A 13,528-nucleotide genomic window follows, 5' to 3' on the forward strand; every position below is an offset into this window, starting at 1 on the left:
AGGAGCAGAAATTCCACACTCGGAACAGACCATGCCTGTACCTGGGGAGCACAGACCTGCCCAGTGCAAACCAGACCAATAAAAGGAATAGTTTTATTTAAAAAAGATTTTCTAAAATACAAAAGGAGAAGCACAAAGCCTCTCCTTGCTGTTGCAAGCCTTTGGAAGTGTCTGCTTGCCAGGGCTGGTGTGTGGGGTGTGCGAGGCCCTCATGCCCTCCCACCCTGCCTGGGTGCTGCCCACACACACCTGGGCACGGCCCAGCACCTGCCCAGCTGGGAGGGAATTCCTGCTCCAGGGAATGAACCAGCATTCCTAGGCCCTCCAGGTGTAGGCACAGTCCTGCATCTCCAGACACCGCAGGGCAGATTTCCCCAGTGTTGGACACTGCCTGAGCTGCTCCAGGGTCTGGGGGTGCAGCCCACACGCAGAGAGATCCGGGGGTGACCCCGCAGCCTCCTGTGGGAACGCACAGCAGGGAGACACACGTGAGCAGGGGCTGCTGCAGCTCCAAAAGGGCTCCTGGGCACCCCCGGGGAGCTCCCTGTTCCAAAAGCATCCCATTTCTGAGGGAATGACAAGCCCCAGGAGCTGCCAGGTGGTAATCACAGGTAATTGTGGGAAGGGGAAGGTTTGTGTCCCTGGTGTCTCATGGATTGTGGCTCAGCCCTGGTACCCCAGGGAAGTGCCCATGTCCCATGGATGGTGGCTCAGCCCTGGTACCCCAGGGAAGTGCCCATGTCCCATGGATTGTGGCTCAGCCCTGGTACCCCAGGGAAGTGCCCATGTCCCTGGTGTCCCCTGGATGGTGACCCAGCCCTGGTACCCCAGAGAAGTGCCCATGTCCCTGGTGTCCCCTGGATGGTGACCCAGCCCTGGTTCCCTGGGAAGTGCCCATGTCCCTGGTGTCCCCTGGATGGTGACCCAGCCCTGGCTCCCCTCGGAAGTGCCCGTGTCCCCTGGATGGTGACCCAGCCCTGGTTCCCTGGGAAGTGCCCACGTCCCATGAATGGTGGCCCAGCCCTGGTTCCCTGGGAAGTGCCCATGTCCCCTGGATGGTGGCTCAGCCCTGGTACCCCAGGGAAGTGCCCGTGTCCCTGGTGTCCCCTGGATGGTGATCCAGCCCTGGCTCCCCTGGGAAGTGCCCGTGTCCCCTGGATGGTGGCCCAGCCCCCGTTCCCTGGGAAGTGCCCGTGTCCCTGGTATCCCCTGGATGGTGATCCAGCCCTGGTTCCCCAGGAAGTGCCCGTGTCCCCTGGATGGTGATCCAGCCCTGGTTCCCCAGGAAGTGCCCGTGTCCGTACCTGCTCCGGCGCAGGGCAGGTGTTGAACACGGCGCTGGGCTCGTGGGTGCTGAGCAGGGCCCGGAAGGCCCCACGCTGGGCTGGGCCCAGCACCCTGGCCAGGTTGGGCACAGTGTGGGGCAGGATGGGCCCCAGCACCTCCAGGCTGAACACATCCTCCATCCTGCCCGGCACGCGGGCACGGGTGCTGCGAGCCTGGGGGCAGGACAGGGTCAGTGCTGGGCACACCACACCAGCCCCAACCTCCATCTACCTGCACAGCACAGCACCACAGTCCCACGCAAATATAAATCCTTTGCAGTATTGTCAACTCCCTGCTCGGTACATGAGGAACGTGGTGCTTTTACTGTCTTGGAACAACTCCTCAAATGCACCCCCTGGAGTGCAGGAATGCTGTAGGGCTGGGAAGTGAAGTGCAGAACAGGATGAACTTTGGTGGAACAAGCAGTTATCCTGTTCTTACTGGGCAGGAATTGCTGGCTGGGAGGGTGGGCAGGCCCTGGCACAGGGTGGGCAGAGCAGCTGTGGCTGCCCCATCCCTGGGAGTGTCCCAGGCCAGGCTGGACAGGGCTTGGAGCAGCCTGGGGTGGTGGGAGGTGTCCCTGACCATGAGATGACCCTTAAGGTCCTTCCAGCCCAAAGCATTCCTTGCAGGAACAGCTGGTAGGCTGTGGCTTAGGGGGCCTTTGGTGCACAGGGCTGGGACAGCCTGAGGCCCCAGGAGGTCTCACCATTTTTCACCCAGGCAGCCCTGCTCAGCCTCTTGCCTGTCGGGAGGGGCAGAGAGGGAACGCTGGGCTGTCAGTCCAGCACAGAGATGTGTGTGGGTACAGGGGACTAAGGCTGCACTGCAGACAAAATGCTGACTCAGGCTTAAGCCACAAACCTTCCCTTGTGGTGCCTGAGGGAACAGACACCAAGCCAGGGGCTGATCCCCTGGGAGAGGGAACAGCTCCTCATGGCCAGCTGTGCCACTCACCTTGTGTGCATGGTGCCACCCAGCAGAGTGGGGGGCTGATCCCTGGGAGAGGGAACAGCTCTGGGGAGCCAGTCATGCCCCTCACCTTGAGCGTGCACATGGTGCCGCTGCGGAAGGCCACGGGGCCAGGAGAGTGAGGGGCTGACCCCTGGGAGAGGGAACAGCTCCTGGGAGCTGGCCACACCCCTCACCTTGAGTGTGCACATGGTGCTGCCCAGCAGAGTGGGGGGCTGATCTCTGGGAAAGGGAACAGCCCTGGGGAGCCAGCTGTGCCCCTCACCTTGAGCATGTGCATGGTGCTGCCATGGAAGGCCACGGGGCCAGGAGAGTGAGGGACTGATCCCCAGGAGAGGGAACAGCTCTTCATGGCCCCTCACCTTGAGCATGCGCACAGTACCTACCAGCAGAGTGGGGGGCTGAGCCATGGGAGAGGGAACAGCTCCTCATGGCCAATCATGCCCCTCACCCTGAGTGTGCACATGGTGCTGCCCAGCAGAGGGGCTGATCCCCCAGGAGAGGGAACAGCTCCTGGGAGTCAGCTGTGCCCCTCACCTTGGTTATGTGCATGGTGCCACCCAGCAGAGTGGGGGGCTGATCCCGGGGAGAGGGAACAGCCCTGGGGAGCCAGCTGTGCCCCTCACCTTGGTTATGTGCATGGTGCTGCCCAGCAGAGTGGGGGGCTAATCCACTGAGAGAGGGAACAGCCCTGGGGAGCCAGCCGTGCCCCTCACCTTGGTTATGTGCATGGTGCTGCCCAGCAGAGTGGGGGGCTGATCCCGGGGAGAGGGAACAGCCCTGGGGAGCCAGCCGTGCCCCTCACCTTGATCATGTGCATGGTGCCACCCAGCAGAGTGGGGCGCTGATCCCGGGGAGAGGGAACAGCTCCTCACGGCCCCTCACCTTGAGCGTGCGCATGGTGCCGCCGCGGAAGGCCACGGGCGCCAGCAGCGTGGGGGGCAGCCCCGCCTGCGGCCCCGCCGCGGCCACCAGGCTGCGGCAGCCAATCAGCAGGTTCAGCAGTGTCAGCGTGTGGCTGCCCCGCACCAGCGCCAGCGACTCGGGCCTGTGGTCCACCTGCACCTCCTGCCTCTCCCGGCGCCTGCCACGGCCGTCAAGGAAAGCACGGGGAAGCACAACACGTCTGTGTGCCGAGGAAGAGCTGGACAGCAGAGCCCCCCTGCCCCTCTGACCAATCAAGTCCTTCAAGCAAACAAAAACCCACCAAGGTTTGCACCCCACCAGCTTGTGCTTATCCGGAGTTGCTCTTGGAATGTTAAGCAGCATCTTAATCCAGGCTTCAGATTCCTAGAAATACTTGTAGAGAAACTCAGAAAGACATGTATAGTCTCTTAACACGCAGGAATGTGAGGATTTGTAGCTGGAAAAAGTTCTCAAAAGCTTTTCAGAACTTAAATCTGTACCACAGCACCTGCAGGGTTTCCCAATGTTGCACACCTGGAAGTGCAAAGGAAGGATACAGTTGGATAGAAACAGTATCTGGTTTCTTCACCTCGTCCTGGACTCCCATCTCCTCAAGCCAAGAGAAACTTTCATCATCATCATCGCTGGGAGCTGGTTCCCTGGAAAGCACAGGGTCAGTGTTAGCAGGGCAGCACCTCTGAGGAAGGTGTTCCAAAGGGTCTGTGCAGGAGATGCCCTTGAATTCCAGCACTGCACAGACTGTACTTACTCTGCACCCTCCACACCGCTGCCCTCCCTGGGGCCGTCAGCCACTTCCGCTTCCAAACTCTCCTCAGAGATTTTCTGCTTCCTGGTTCTACTTTCTTCTACCAAAGGCAGGGAGAACTCTATGCCTGGAGCAGAGGACAGAGGAGTGAATGGCTGCGTGGCACAGCCCCCAGGAATGCCCATCCCAGCCGGGCTGGCCGCACTTGCTGTTGTAGTTTGGGATTATTATGTAAATTCTCTCCCCTGCCACTTAACTGCCCAGGCCAGCGGTTAACAAAAGAAGCAATTAACTGTTGATCGCTGGGGTGGGGGCAGGTTTGTCTCTTTTGGTTTTTTTTTGGATATTCTCGGGAGTCTTGGCTCGGCGGAACGGGGGAGTGGGGGCTCGAAGGAGGCAGCTGCCCTGCTGGTTACTGCTGGGGTTTTCCCTGGCTGTCTTGCCGCTGCCCACCTTGGACTACTTTTCGTGCCGTGCTGTTGCTGCTGCCTGCCTTGGATTTGCTGCTGGTTGCTCGTACCTTTCTGCTTCTTGGACGGGGAACACAGGGGGAAGAGACTGAGTCCATCTGAAAGCCCACTGCTCGTCTGTCTCGCTGGAGAGGGACTGAAACTCACTCTGCAGCCAGCCGGGCTGTGACAAGGACACTTAAGTATAACCTTTTCTCCCGGAGAAAAAAACCTGCTGGGTTTTGTTGTTGTTTTGTTTCTTTTGGTTTTGTTTTTTTTTTTTTTCCTCTCTTGTGGTGTTGGGGAAGTGGGTTGCACTAGTCTGTTTACATATATATATATAGCAGTTATCCTTCTTGTATTAAAATTCCTTTTCTTAAATTTGATAAAGAGTGGTGTGATTATCGTGGAGGAGGCCCCTCCCCTGCTTGTGGGTAAAACATTTTTGTTTTTTCCCCTCAAACCGAGACACTTGCCTTCGCTCCTCAGGGCCTCGCGGAAGCCGCGGGTGGTGGGGGCGATGGCGGCGGTGAGGGCGGCGCTGCCCGCCAGCCCCGCGGCGCGGAACAGCACCGTGAACTGCCAGCAGCACACGTAGAAATAGGGACACAGCCCGGCCCTGAGCAGGTTGTACAGGGAGGTGAAGCTCACAGACCTGCCAGGGAGCACAAACAACACTCACAGCAGGGAAGCCTTTGCTACACATACACCGGAGAGGGACTTGGGATGGAGGGACAGGACAAGGGAATGGCTTCCCACTGCCAGAGGGCAGGGAGAGATGGGATATTCACAGAACAGAATCATAGAATGGATTGGGTTGGAAAAGACCTCTGAGATCATCAAGTCCAACCCTTGGTCCAACTCCAGTCCCTTTACCAGATCAGGGCACTCGGTGCCACGGCCAATCCCAGTTTCAAACCCTCCACCCCCTCTCTGGGCAGCCCATTCCAATCCCTGAGCACTCTCTCTGCAAAGAAGTTTCTTCTGCTCTCCAACTTCAATTTCCCCTGGCAGAGCTTGAGCCCATCGTGCCCCCTTGTCCTATTGCTGAGTGCCTGGGAGAAGAGACCAACCCACACCTGGCCAGAACTTCCCTTCAGGGAGTTCCAGACAGTGCTGAGGTCACCTCTGAGCCTCCTCTTCTCCAGGCTGAACACCCCCAGCTCCCTCAGCCTCTCCCCACAGCACTTGTGCTCCACTCCCTTCTCCAGCCTCGTTGCTCTTCTCAGTTGGGTTGGAAGAGACCTCTGAGATCATCAACCCTTGATCCAACCCCACTGTGATCACCAGCCCAGGGCACTCTGTGCTGGTGATCACAGTGGGGTTGGATCAAGACATGGTGGATTCTCTGTCCCTGGAGGTGTTTCAGAGGACACTCAGTGCCACATCCAGTCCCTTCTCTGGCCCCGCTCCAGCCCCTCAATCTCTTTCCTCAACTGAGGGGCCCAGAACTGAACACAACACTCAAGGTGTGGCCTCCCCAAGGCAGAGTCCAGGGGAAGGGTCACTGCCCTGGGCCTGCTGGCCACGCTAGTTTGGATCCAGGCCTGGATCCCATTGGCCTTCTTGGCCACCTGGGCACACTGTTGGCTCCTGTTGAGCTTCCTGTCAATCAGTCCCCCCAGGTCCCTCTGCCTGGCTGCTCTCCAGTTGGGAAGGAATTTCTGGCTGTGAGGGTGGGCAGGCTCTGGCACAGTCTGGGCAGAGCACCTGTGGCTGCCCCATCCCTGGGAATGTCCAAGCCCAGGTTGGACAGGGCTTGGAGCACCCTGGGCTGGTGGGAGGTGTCCCTGCCCATGGCAGGGGGTGGAACAAGAGGATCCTTAAAATGCCTCCCAACCCAAACCATCTTGTGATTCTGTGATTAATTAAAATCCCACTGTTTTAATCCTACCAAATACATCAGTATTTTGGTTCCACTTACCAGTCACTCTTGAGCACTTGCTGCAAGGCCTCATCCTGTGCCCAAGGACAAGGCTTTCCAGCCATTTTCCTGTCTGCCCCAATCCGAGGGAAGAGCGGCAGCCACGGCAGGGATGGGTGGAGCCAGTACACGAGGCTCTGCTGGAAGGCACAGCGCAGCTCTCGGGACAGTCGGGGGTCCTGCAGGTCCAGAAGGGTTTGAGGAGCACAGCAAAGCTGCCAGAAACAAACCTGGAGCTCCAGCCACTCTCCCAGCTCTCACCTGCACACTTGGGGGCAAGGTGATTTCTGTAGCTCTGCAGTGCTGAGCAAAGCCTTGAGCTTCCTCTTGTGCTTTCAGATTTTCTGTCCAGGTGAAAGGTTGGGAAGACATGAACAGAATCCGTGTTTTAATACTCCAGTCTGCAGGGAATTCCTGTCTTGGTGAGGGGGCAACTTTGGGTACAGCAACAGGTAAATGAAGGTCCTGTCCAAACAGAAACAGCATCAGCTCACTCACAGAAAGTTAAACCTCTTCACAGGCTGAACCAAAGGCACAATTTACTCAGCTGATTATTTTATTAGTACCAGATTCTAGTAGAAATACCTCATCCTATTGCTTATAAAACCACACACGAGGGTTTTCACTCACAGGACTCTTTCCCATAGTCATAAACAGGAAGAGATCAAAGAATAAATGATTCAAAAAACCAGAAAACAGCTAAAACATTTCCAGCACTGTGTGCTGTTTGATACCTTGGTCAGGGCAAGGATGTCGGCCCCTTCAGCGGGCTCTGCTTTGCTGGGGGCCTTCTCTGCACAGCCAGGCTCTAAAAACTGAGAGAACAGCAGCGTCAGGCCCAGGGCACTGCAGGCACCACCGGGATGAACGTCCTAAAACACACCCCTGCAGTGACATTTCACAACTGACCCCAAGCACAGCCAGGCTGCAAACACACACCCCTTGGGGCTGAGGGCGATGGGGCTGAGGGGGCTGAGGGCGATGAGGCTGAGGGGCCTGAGGGCGATGGGGCTGAGGGGGCTGAGGGCGATGGGGCTGAGGGGGCTGAGGGCGATGGGGCTGAGGGGGCTGAGGGCGATGGGGCTGAGGGCGATGGGGCTGAAGGGGCTGAGGGCGATGGGGCTGAGGGCGATGGGGCTGAAGGGGCTGAGGGCGATGGGGCTGAGGGGGCTGAGGGCGATGGGGCTGAGGGGGAAGGCAGGGGCTGAGGGCAATGGCGCCGAATCCCCCCGCGAGTCTCCCCCGCCGTGTCTCCCCTCTCCCCCCCGCCATGCCAGGCGCCGCCGGTGCCGGGGCTCGCTCCCACCTGCCAGAAGGGCTCTGCCGCCGATGGCTGCCCGCCCGCCGGGGCCGGGCCCGGGGGCTGCGCCGCGCGGCTCGGGGCGCTCACAGAGAAGGGGTTGCGATGGCGAGCGGGCTCTGCGGGGCCGCGCGGGGCCGGGGCCGGGGCCGGGGCGGAGGGTTCGCTCCTCCGAGGGCGTTTGCGCTTCAGCCGCAGCAGCGGCCGCGGCTCCGCCAGGCCCGACACGGCGCCGGGCTCTGCGGGCACAGCCATGGCCGAGCGCGGCCCGAGCTCACACGGCGGCAGCCGGGCCCGGAGGAAGGGCTGGGACAGCGGGGCGGGCTGAGGGAGCGGCGCCGCCATCGGGGCGGGCTGAGGGAGCGGCGCCGCCATCGGGGCGGGCTGAGGGAGCGGCGCCGCCATTGGAGCCGCCGCGGCTCTGAGGGTTGAGCGGGTGAGGGCGCGAGGCCGCCATGGCTCGGGCTGTGAGGGAAATGGTCTCTCTCCATCTTTCCTGTGGCTCCTTTAGGCCCTGGAAGGACATACTGGAATGCCCCCAAAGCTTCTCCTCTCCAGGCTGGCCAATGCCAGCTGTGCCAGCCTTTCCTCCCAGCAGAGCTGCTCCATCCTCTGCCCATCCTGGGGTCTCCTCTGGCCTCTCCAGCAGCTCCATGTCCTCCCTGTGCTGGGAACTGCAAAAGTTTGGAAGCAGATCCCACAGAACAGAAAGAGCCGCTCAATTAGTGCCCTGTGCAGGGGCAGCTGTGCTGAGTGTGGGCACTGTGGGCACTTTGTGCAGGGCTTCCTTGAGGAAATGCCGACCCACAGACATCACTGCCAGGGTCCTCCCCTCTCCCATTGAGCCCTGGCACTGCCCATCCCACCCTGGCACTGCCCATCCCACCCTGGCACTGCCCATCCAAGCCCTGGCACTGCCCATCCAAGCCCTGGCACTGCCCATCCAGCCCCGGCACTGCCCATCCAGCCCCGGCACTGCCCATCCATTCCTGGCACTGCTTATCCCTCTCTGGCACTGCCCATCCAAGCCCTGGCACTGCCCATCCAGCCCCGGCACTGCCCATCCAGCCCTGGCACTGCCCATCCAGCCCCGGCACTGCCCATCCCTCTCTGGCACTGCCCATCCAGCCCTGGCACTGCCCATCCAGCCCTGGCACTGCTCATCCCGCCCTGGCACTGCTCATCCCGCCCTGGCACTGCCCATCCAGCCCCGGCACTGCCCATCCAGCCCTGGCACTGCCCATCCAGCCCTGGCACTGCTTATCCCTCTCTGGCACTGCCCATCCAGCCCTGGCACTGCCCATCCAGCCCTGGCACTGCCCAGTGATGCCACTGCAGGGGCACAGTGGGCACATCTGCCTTCAAAACTGACCACGGAATCACCAGGAATCTTTTCCCTCTCGTTCCAACACACTCAGGATTTCACCCCTTGAGGGTCTCCAGGCTGGAAAGGATCTTGCTGGGAGCAGCTCTGCTGGAGTCCTTTGCACAACTGCCCAGGAAAGGGCTCCAAGTGTCCAAAGAATGTCTCAGAAACACATTTCTGATGTATTTCTAGGCAAAGAGAGAAGAAATAAATATATAAGAATAAACATAGAGGTAGTAACTATATAATAAATAAATATATAAATTTGAAGATCTATGTTATATTTAATCAAGCTATTTCAGTCTGAACACTGGGGTCAGTCTGGGAGATCTTAGGAGTGCAAATGCTCTAAGAAATATATTTACTATAAATTTCTATATAAATTCATAGCAAAGAAATATATAATAAAGGAATATGTAATAAATAAATATGCACTAAATACATCTAAAATTACATAAATCCATTTCATATTTAATACTCTATTTCAATCTCAACACTGGGGTCAATCTGGGAGTGCAAATGCTCTCATAAATAGATTTATTATATATGTCTATATAAATGTGTAGCAAAGAAACATAAAATACATAAATAGGCAATGCCCAACTGTGTAATTAATAACTATATAATAAATTACTAATAAATAAATCTACTATACATGTTGTTTCTAACTCCTTTTAGGATTTGCTAACCCTGTTGCAGCCTGAGCACTGGTGTCACTCTGGGGGCTCCCAGCAGTGCCAACACCCTGGCAATAAATGGCCCAGGGCTCTGAGGGCCCAGTTCCCCCCTGTCAGTGGCTGGGGGCACAGCCCAGCAGAGCAGCAGCTCCAGAACAGCCCCATCTCAGTGCCCATCTCAGTGCCACACTGACATTCCCAGCAGCTCCTGCCAATATTCCTTGGCCATTAGTTGGGATTTCTGTCCCAGATGTCTCCAGAGGGGCCATCTGCAAATTGTGTTTGCTGCCTGTGCTGGACGTGGGCAAATGTCAGGGAGAAACCTGCCCTGGGCTGTGCCCTTTGAGGGAGAGCAGCAGATAAAGCCTTGCCAGGCCATGCCATAAAGCCAAGGTGCCCCAGCCCAGCTGGGAGCAGTGCCAGCTCTGCCCCTGGGCCATAAAGCCAAGGTGCCCCAGCCCAGCTGGGAGCAGTGCCAGCTCTGCCCCTGGGCCATAAAGCCAAGGTGCCCCAGCCCAGCTGGGAGCAGTGCCAGCTCTGCCCCTGGGCCATAAAGCCAAGGTGCCCCAGCCCAGCTGGGAGCAGTGCCAGCTGTGCCCCTGGGCCATAAAGCCAAGGTGCCCCAGCCCAGCTGGGAGCAGTGCCAGCTGTGCCCCTGGGCCATAAAGCCAAGGTGCCCCAGCCCAGCTGGGAGCAGTGCCAGCTCTGCCCCTGGGCCATAAAGCCAAGGTGCCCCAGCCCAGGTGGGAGCAGTGCCAGCTGTGCCCCTGGGCCATAAAGCCAAGGTGCCCCAGCCCAGCTGGGAGCAGTGCCAGCTGTGCCCCTGGGCCATAAAGCCAAGGTGCCCCAGCCCAGCTGGGAGCAGTGCCAGCTGTGCCCCTGGGCCATAAAGCCAAGGTGCCCCAGCCCAGCTGGGAGCAGTGCCAGCTCTGCCCCTGGGCCATAAAGCCAAGGTGCCCCAGCCCAGGTGGGAGCAGTGCCAGCTGTGCCCCTGGGCCATAAAGCCAAGGTGCCCCAGCCCAGCTGGGAGCAGTGCCAGCTCTGCCCCTGGGCCATAAAGCCAAGGTGCCCCAGCCCAGGTGGGAGCAGTGCCAGCTGTGCCCCTGGGCCATAAAGCCAAGGTGCCCCAGCCCAGCTGGGAGCAGTGCCAGCTGTGCCCCTGGGCCATGAAGCCAAGGTGCCCCAGCCCAGCTGGGAGCAGTGCCAGCTGTGCCCCTGGGCCATGAAGCCAAGGTGCCCCAGCCCAGGTGGGAGCAGTGTCAGCTGTGCCCCTGGGCCATAAAGCCAAGGTGCCCCAGCCCAGCTGGGAGCAGTGCCAGCTGTGCCCCTGGGCCATAAAGCCAAGGTGCCCCAGCCCAGCTGGGAGCAGTGTCAGCTCTGCCCCTGGGCCATGAAGCCAAGGTGCCCCAGCCCAGCTCTCAGCAGTGCCAGCTCTGCCCCTGGGCCATAAAGCCAAGGTGCCCCAGCCCAGGTGGGAGCAGTGCCAGCTCTGCCCCTGGGCCATAAAGCCAAGGTGCCCCAGCCCAGCTGGGAGCAGTGTCAGCTCTGCCCCTGGGCCATGAAGCCAAGGTGCCCCAGCCCAGCTCTCAGCAGTGCCAGCTGTGCCCCTGGGCCATGAAGCCAAGGTGCCCCAGCCCAGGTGGGAGCAGTGCCAGCTCTGCCCCTGGGCCATAAAGCCAAGGTGCCCCAGCCCAGGTGGGAGCAGTGCCAGCTGTGCCCCTGGGCCATAAAGCCAAGGTGCCCCAGCCCAGCTCTCAGCAGTGCCAGCTCTGCCCCTGGGCCATAAAGCCAAGGTGCCCCAGCCCAGCTCTCAGCAGTGCCAGCTCTGCCCCTGGGCCATAAAGCCAAGGTGCCCCAGCCCAGCTCTCAGCAGTGCCAGCTCTGCCCCTGGGCTGGGGCACTGCACAGCTCCCAAAGGCACAGCAGCTGAATGAGGGCAGGAGGGAGGATGTCCCAGCAAAGGCTCCACAGAGTTCGGGGGGAACCCATGACCACCTTGGAGCTCCTGAGACAGCATTTCAGCATCTCAGCCTGGCACAAACCCAAGGGGAACTCCATGTGGTTCATCAGCCTTGGACTGCCCAAGGACAGTGCAGGAATTCTCACAGCCTGGCCCTGGGACTGAAGAATCTGAGGGGCTATTTCATTTTAAGCATTTTCTTAATATTTGATTATTCTTCTTCATCTTAAATTTGCTAATAATTTAATAGTATTTTATTGTATCATTTAATATTGTAATATATCAAATATACAGGTTCCATCATGCAACTCTCCAGTAGTTCAGGCTTTGTCCTTCCCTTTGTCACTGTTTGACAAAGAACTGCTGGAAGTTGCTGGGAATTTAGAAGGAAAGGGTTCCAAGTGCTGTGTCTCTCCCAGAGGCATCCACATTTCTCTGCAAAGCTCCAGTGGGGTACAATGGCTAGAAATAAAAACCAAAGTGTTTGAAACAGCAATTGCCTCCCCCATTTCCACAACTCCCTGGAGGTTTCTAAAGCAGAATGGATTCAGGTCCCTCCCTGGGCAGAGAGGGAAAGCAGAGGCAGTGCCTCCAGCCCTTGGGAAAAGTCCCCTTTCCATCCCACAGCACAGCGAGCACACTGAGGGTGTTTCCTGCAAAGCAAAGCAAAAGGTGGAAGAAAATAAAGCTGGAAAGGGAGTTGGGGCAGAGGGAAGGGCTGGAGAGAGGGACAGAGGGGGCTGGAAGGAAAGAGAGCTGGACAGACAGCTGGTGCAGAGGGAAGGCTGTGGAGAGGGATGAATGCCTGGAATTCTTTTTCCTTACCATGTCAGCCCCTGCTGTTTGCCCACACAAAAGGCTGAGGAGTCCTCCAGAAGGAACCAAGTTCTTCCTTCAGTTCCTGCCTCAGATGCCAGGGATTGTGGAACTCCTAAAGCAAAGAATGAGGCAGAGAGAGCGAAGGAAGCAGGCAGAGCTGCCTCCTGTGCCCCTGGATCCTCCCAGCTGGCAGGAGGATGCCCAGCAGGATGGCCTGGGTGCCTCCCAGCCTTGGGGTCCTCCCCCAGCCTCAGCAAGGTGGATCATCCTCCTGTTGCTCCCTTTCCCTTCCTTCAGGCACAAAGAGCCCCTCCCCGGCCCTGTCGATGGCATTCAACTGTAGGAAAGGAGCCAGCAGCTCCCCCGCGGGGTCCCAAAGCTGAGCTCCTCCCTCCCATCCCGCGGGAGAAGAGCTCCGTGTCCTGCGGCAGGGGAAGGATGTCCGGGAGAAAGAGAAGGCAGAGGGTCCTGCTGTGCAGCTGCCCAGAAACACTCCAGTTAAAGCTGCACACACAGCCCTGCTCTGTGTCAGGAGCACGGGCGGGGCTGGGCAGGGAAGGTTCTTGTCCCCCCCAGCAGAGGCTGGCACTGTGCCCCCCTTAGTTCCAAGCCTTTCCGAGTGCAAGGCAAGCAGTGCCAGAAGGAGAATGGGCAGCCAAGTGTGACTTACTTGTCCAGTGGTTCCCACTCCATGCTCTGGGCCAGGCAGATCCGTTGGGGAGGGAATGGGAGTTGCTGTGGCCAATGCCTGGCAAGCAGCACCATTGGCAGGCTCTGCTTTGTGGGTGAGAGGTTTAGAGAGGCTGAGAGAGCTTGAGAGAGGAGAGGGCAGGGGCAGAGAGGGCAGGGGAGAGGAGGGGAGGGAAGGAGGATTGAGAGGGAAATGGAGAGGAGGGGAGGGGGGAGAGGAGAGGGAGAGGGTAAGCGGGTGAGAGGGAAGGGGAGGAGGTGAGAGGGGAAGGGGGAGAGGGGGGGATTGGAGGGTAGGGGAGGTGTGGGGGTGAGTGTGAGTGCATCCATTATGGAAAGCTCTATGGAGTGCACCCTTACTATGCAATATTTT

The 13,528-nt window shown here is 58.9% G+C and overlaps 1 protein-coding gene across 2 annotated transcripts; it reads right to left on the minus strand.

Annotated features, from left to right (window-relative positions):
- Window positions 1–74: 74 nt before the first annotated feature.
- On the minus strand, window positions 75–13,509 carry DONSON (DNA replication fork stabilization factor DONSON). 2 transcript variants are annotated; one of them, XM_071567482.1, is made up of 14 exons: window positions 13,136–13,509; window positions 12,472–12,577; window positions 11,939–12,108; window positions 9,016–9,197; window positions 7,650–8,317; window positions 7,078–7,158; window positions 6,605–6,808; window positions 6,344–6,522; window positions 4,896–5,074; window positions 3,974–4,097; window positions 3,762–3,863; window positions 3,184–3,382; window positions 1,305–1,499; window positions 75–459 (listed from the first exon to the last, which is right to left on the minus strand). In XM_071567482.1, the coding sequence occupies exons 5-14, from the start codon at window positions 8,046–8,048 to the stop codon at window positions 316–318; spliced, it is 1,806 nt and encodes a 601-aa protein (XP_071423583.1). In that variant the 5' UTR covers window positions 8,049–8,317; window positions 9,016–9,197; window positions 11,939–12,108; window positions 12,472–12,577; window positions 13,136–13,509; the 3' UTR covers window positions 75–315. The 2 variants fall into 2 exon arrangements, with proteins under 2 accessions (XP_071423583.1, XP_071423593.1); XM_071567492.1 differs by lacking the exon at window positions 11,939–12,108.
- Window positions 13,510–13,528: the final 19 nt, after the last annotated feature.

Source organism: Pithys albifrons, chromosome 1 (assembly GCF_047495875.1).
Source record: "Pithys albifrons albifrons isolate INPA30051 chromosome 1, PitAlb_v1, whole genome shotgun sequence".
NCBI classification, from domain to species: Eukaryota; Metazoa; Chordata; class Aves; order Passeriformes; family Thamnophilidae; genus Pithys; species Pithys albifrons.